This window comes from Piliocolobus tephrosceles, unplaced genomic scaffold (assembly GCF_002776525.5).
Source record: "Piliocolobus tephrosceles isolate RC106 unplaced genomic scaffold, ASM277652v3 unscaffolded_4479, whole genome shotgun sequence".
NCBI lineage: Eukaryota > Metazoa > Chordata > Mammalia > Primates > Cercopithecidae > Piliocolobus > Piliocolobus tephrosceles.
The window spans coordinates 1-4954 of record NW_022329631.1 but is presented as its reverse complement, the minus strand read 5'-3'; the positions used below and the strand labels follow the sequence as shown (position 1 = coordinate 4954).

The 4954-nt window shown below is 53.7% G+C and overlaps 2 protein-coding genes across 2 annotated transcripts; one reads left to right on the top strand and one right to left on the bottom strand.

Moving 5' to 3' along the window:
• Positions 1-451: 451 nt before the first annotated feature.
• Positions 452-3295, top strand: FOXO4 (forkhead box O4; the record flags this gene model as incomplete). Its single annotated transcript, XM_026449908.2, has 2 exons — positions 452-1508; positions 1845-3295. Coding segments are annotated over 2 exons (1065 nt in total), but the record flags the coding sequence as incomplete, so codon positions are not given.
• On the bottom strand, positions 3289-4812 carry LOC111536114 (uncharacterized protein CXorf65). Its single transcript, XM_023202393.2, has 3 exons — positions 4529-4812; positions 4058-4164; positions 3289-3873 (listed from the first exon to the last, which is right to left on the bottom strand). The coding sequence occupies exons 1-3, from the start codon at positions 4605-4607 to the stop codon at positions 3748-3750; spliced, it is 312 nt and encodes a 103-aa protein (XP_023058161.1). The 5' UTR covers positions 4608-4812; the 3' UTR covers positions 3289-3747.
• Positions 4813-4954: the final 142 nt, after the last annotated feature.

The following is a 4954-nucleotide window of genomic DNA, read 5'->3' as shown; positions in this document are numbered from 1 at the left end:
TTCCAGGGTGGGCACTCCGTGCCCTTTGCAGTGGGTTATTGCACGTTATCTCCCACCCGCTGTACAGAGAAGTCTGGAGCAGAGGCTGAGCAGCTTGTCTGGGAGCGGGAAATGTGTGTGGTCTCCCCTCCCACCCCAACCCCCATCCCTACTTCTACCAGTTTTCCCCCCTGGATTCAACTTTCTTTGAGTCTCCAGGAATACCCCTGCTGTGTTCCAGCATCCTTTTATCTTTTATCTTTTTTCTCTTTTTTTTGTAAATTATTTGAAGTTTTTCTTAAACTTTAATGACCTGGGAAATGAACCCCCGAAATGAACCCCGCTGTGGTGGTGGCACCAAATCCTAACCCCTAGATCTTTGTGGACCAGCATCCTCTTAGACTTGACCGCTGGCCACTGGCCTCCCCTACACACACCTCACGCCCCTTTCCTGCCGTCTCTGCCCCTCCAGAACTCGATCCGCCACAACCTGTCCCTGCACAGCAAGTTCATCAAGGTTCACAACGAGGCCACTGGCAAAAGCTCTTGGTGGATGCTGAACCCCGAGGGAGGCAAGAGCGGCAAAGCCCCCCGCCGCCGGGCCGCCTCCATGGATAGCAGCAGCAAGCTGCTCCGGGGCCGCAGTAAAGCCCCCAAGAAGAAACCACCTGTGCTGCCAGCTCCACCCGAAGGTGCCACTCCGACGAGCCCTGTCGGCCACTTTGCCAAGTGGTCAGGCAGCCCTTGCTCTCGCAACCGTGAAGAAGCCGATATGTGGACCACCTTCCGTCCACGAAGCAGTTCAAATGCCAGCACTGTCAGCACCCGGCTGTCCCCCTTGAGGCCAGAGTCTGAGGTGCTGGCGGAGGAAATACCAGCTTCAGTCAGCAGCTATGCAGGGGGTGTCCCTCCCACCCTCAATGAAGGTCTAGAGCTGTTAGATGGGCTCAATCTCACCTCTTCCCATTCCCTGCTATCTCGGAGTGGTCTCTCTGGCTTCTCTTTGCAGCATCCTGGGGTTACCGGCCCCTTACACACCTACAACAGCTCTCTTTTCAGCCCAGCAGAGGGGCCCCTGTCAGCAGGAGAAGGGTGCTTCTCCAGCTCCCAGGCTCTGGAGGCCCTGCTCACCTCTGATACGCCACCACCCCCTGCTGACGTCCTCATGACCCAGGTAGATCCCATTCTGTCCCAGGCTCCTACTCTTCTGTTGCTGGGGGGGCTTCCTTCCTCCAGTAAGCTGGCCACGGGTGTCGGCCTGTGTCCCAAGCCCCTAGAGGCTCCAGGCCCCAGCAGTCTGGTTCCCACCCTTTCTATGATAGCACCACCTCCAGTCATGGCAAGTGCCCCCATCCCCAAGGCTCTGGGGACTCCTGTGCTCACACCCCCTACTGAAGCTGCAAGCCAAGACAGAATGCCTCAGGATCTAGATCTCGATATGTATATGGAGAACCTGGAGTGTGACATGGATAACATCATCAGTGACCTCATGGATGAGGGCGAGGGACTGGACTTCAACTTTGAGCCAGGTACCGTATCCCCTAATCACCACAGCACCTCATAGCCTGTGACCACCCCTAGGTGCCCAGTTAGTCCCATGATCTGGGCGAAGGGGAGATTTAGGACAAGTGGTAGCCAGATCTCCTGGGGAACTGGAGGGAAGATGTCATATTAGAGTAGCATAGTTTCCGGATGGGACCTCCAGGCCCCTCAGCTGTGCCCACCCCTGCAAGGTAGCACAGAAAAGGTAAGTGTGTGGAAGCGGGGCAGGTGCCACCATCTTCTCTGGTGGGAATCTGGATGATAGAATGTTGGCAAGCCCCAGATAAGCCTCTTACCTTGTTCTCCGTTCTTTCTTCCCACAGATCCCTGAGTCATGGCTGGAAGCTTTGTCCCCTGCTGCAGAGGTGGAGCCAGGCGTGTCCATATCTACTCTTTACCCTTGAGCCCTCCCCAGGAATTTGGGACCCTGCTTTAGTGCTAGGGTGGGTCTGGTCACACACAGGTGTTGAAGAAATTATAAAGATAAAGCTGCCCCATCTGGGGGCGACATGGGGAGGGAGATGGGAGGGGAAAGGGGAGAGGGTTTTTCTCACTGTGCCAATTAGGGGGTAAGGCCCCCTCTCAGGAGCCATCCTCGGCTTTCCCTATTCCTACCCTCTAGGCTTTGTAGCGAGATGAGCAACGCTGTTGGAAATGCGAAGTCACCAGTGGCCTTACCCCTGCCTTTGGGAGCAGGATTTTTTGTAGAGTCTTAGCTGAGCCAGGCTAGCTGGAGCCTGGGATTTCTATGCAGTGGCCCCTTAGGCCAGTGATGTGGGGTGGGTGGGCAGTTTAGGGGATCTGGAAGGGCCAAGGTCTGAGCACCGGAGTGGCTCGCCAGGCCAAATCACCCTTAGAAGGCTGCAGATAACAGAAAGGCTTTTTATAAACTTTTAAAGAAATACAAACACAAACATAGAGATTTTTTTTAACCGTGGCAGGGTGCTAGTGGTGGGCAGAATGCTTTTTTTTTTCTTTCTGAAGGCTTTGTGATAGTGACATGATACAAACACTACAGACAATAAATGCTAGGAGAGACACAAGGAAGTGGGGAGAAGTGGGGAGTAATAGTAAACACAGGGAAGAGCTCCCCTATGGACCAGGTGTAGAGAAAGGTCTATGCAGAAATAGGTTGGAGTTTCCCTAAGGAAAAAGCTAACCCAGGTCCCCTCATTCCTTCAACTTGTGCCTGGAAGTGTGTGGTGTTGGGGCGCAGCCACACTCTTCTATGACCCAGCATGGGTTAGTGCTACAGTGGGAGAGTAAATTGAAGGCCTGGAATTAGCTTGGGGCCAGGGAAGGGACTGGGAGGGGAGAGAAGAGGAGGGAAGGATTTAGGATGGTAAAGTTAGGTACAGAGACCTCCCTGTTCAAGGCCCCTGACAGCTGTCCCTGCCCTTCTTCCCCTTCCCTGACTGCAGGGGTTATGTGGAAGTGTGTGTGGCAGCAAGCAGCAGGGAGGGGAGCAACGGGGAAGGGGGAGCTGGGGAGCTTGGCTGAGGGTCTGGGAAATGAGCAGGGATGGGGGGGAATGTGGATCAGGTTTACTAGCACCTGCCAGGGAGGCCATCTGGGGCTCCTTCTCCACCCCAGCCCCCAAAGCAGCCCTTCCCCCAGTGCCCTTTGCATTGTCCCCTCCCCCACCCCTGCTGTGGGTTCCCATCATTTCCTGTGTCAGCGCCTGGCCTACCCAGATTGTATCATGTGCTAGATTGGAGTGGGGAAGTGTGTCAAATCAATAAATGAATGAATTCAATAAATGCCTATAACCAGCTCTGGTTTCTGCTGCCTTGCTTCTCCCCTTGGATAAGGGGGAGGGAGGGGGAAAGGCAAAGGGCGGGAGGAAGAAACTGCCCAGAGGCAGAGACACGGAGGAGGGTGGGGGAATTTCAGCCCGGGGAGGTGGTGGAGTGTGGGGGTGGAGGGACACCTAACCCCTGCAGGAGTAGGCGGGCTGTGAGATAGGCCTCCCAAGGGGAGGTAGTCTGGTTTGAGAAGACCCCACCCCCTACTCCGTCCCTCAAAGGCTCATTGTACTAGACTTCACAGCCTTCCTCACTCCCACCCATGTGCTTGCCCCAGCCCTCTCCTGCCGTTCCCATCCACCCTCAGAGCCTCCCCGGTGCCTGGGGCTTACGTACTCAAGCCTTAGTGCAGATACTGGGAGAAGGAGTCTTTCTAGAAAAAGAAATCTCACGTTAAATTCCAGTAATTTCACACCTAGTATTACTTCTTTTGCTTGGTGGTTTTATTGAGTGGCTGACGTTTATCCTTCCTGAAGTCTGGTCTGTTCCTAAAGGTCGGAGACTTGCGAGTGGACTTCTTTTTCTCTGATCGTCCTGATAGCTTGGACTAGAAAAAGAAAGTAAGTAAACAAAGAGGCCCCTGCAGGGAAGGTTTCTACAACCCAGGGCCAAACGAAGGAAAAAAGGAATTGGAGGCAGGAAATTCATCTCAGAGGGCTGGGATGGAGGAACATTCAGTGGGCTGGTGGGAGAGGTGGGTGCTGGGGCAGACCACATTTGGCGAGTCTTACCGGGACGCTCGTAGTAGGTTCAATTATAACGACCTTCTTGGCTTCTTGCATTTTAAGTATCTGAATTCGTCTCCTCTCCAGGGTGTCACATTCTATGCGCAGTGCAACTAAGAACAAGGAAAAGGCACCTGCGCCTCTGAGAACTAGAGACCTTACCCTTCCCGATGCTCCCATTCATTGTTCAAACCATCAGCTGGAACCCCACCTGGCCTAAGATGGAAATGCTGGAATGGTGATAGGGAGATATACGGAGAAGATGGCCAAGAAATAGGGGAAGCAGGGAGTAACGCATGCACATTCCACCTGGTGTGAGCTAAACATCCTTCCTAAAGTGGACCTGGACCCTGCCCCCTTTTTCCTAGGCTCCTATCATCTGACCTACGATATCTCGCTAGTCCCACCCTACATTCTCCATCACACAGCTATATACTGTACCCTTCATGTTCTTCCCTCCCCCATTTCACTTCTTACCGAGCAGCCGAGGTTCTGGATTCTTGAGGAGAGGCACAAAAGCTCTGTAACCATTCTCCAGCCTGGTTCCTGTGAACATAGCCGTGTGCTATCTCCACCCCGTCAACCAGTCTCCACCCTTCAGAAGCCCAAGATTCCAGGATCCAACACTAAAGACTACCCACTGGGCGCCGTGGCTCACGCCTGTAATCCCAACATTTTGGGAGGCCAAGAGTTCCAGACTAGCCTGGCCAATTTGGTGAAATTTGAGACTAGCCTGGCCAATTTGGTGAAACCCAGTCTCTACTAAAAATACAAACAAACAAAAAAAAATAGCCAGGCATGGTGGTGGGCGCCTGTAATCCCAGCTACTCTGGAGGCTGAGGCAGGAGAATCACTTGAACCCAGGAGGCGGAGGTTGCAGTGAGCCAAGATCATGCCACTGTA

Bases quoted from the DNA above. Each gene is read 5' to 3' on its own strand.
- LOC111536114 (XM_023202393.2), bottom strand. From the start codon at position 4,607: ATGTTCACAGGAACCAGGCTGGAGAATGGTTACAGAGCTTTTGTGCCT. The intron at 4,165-4,528 runs GTAAGAAGTGAA...CCTTGTTCTTAG, and splicing joins TCCAGAACCTCGGCTGCTCG to TTGCACTGCGCATAGAATGT. The intron at 3,874-4,057 runs GTAAGACTCGCC...TTCTTTTTCTAG, and splicing joins AACCTACTACGAGCGTCCCG to TCCAAGCTATCAGGACGATC.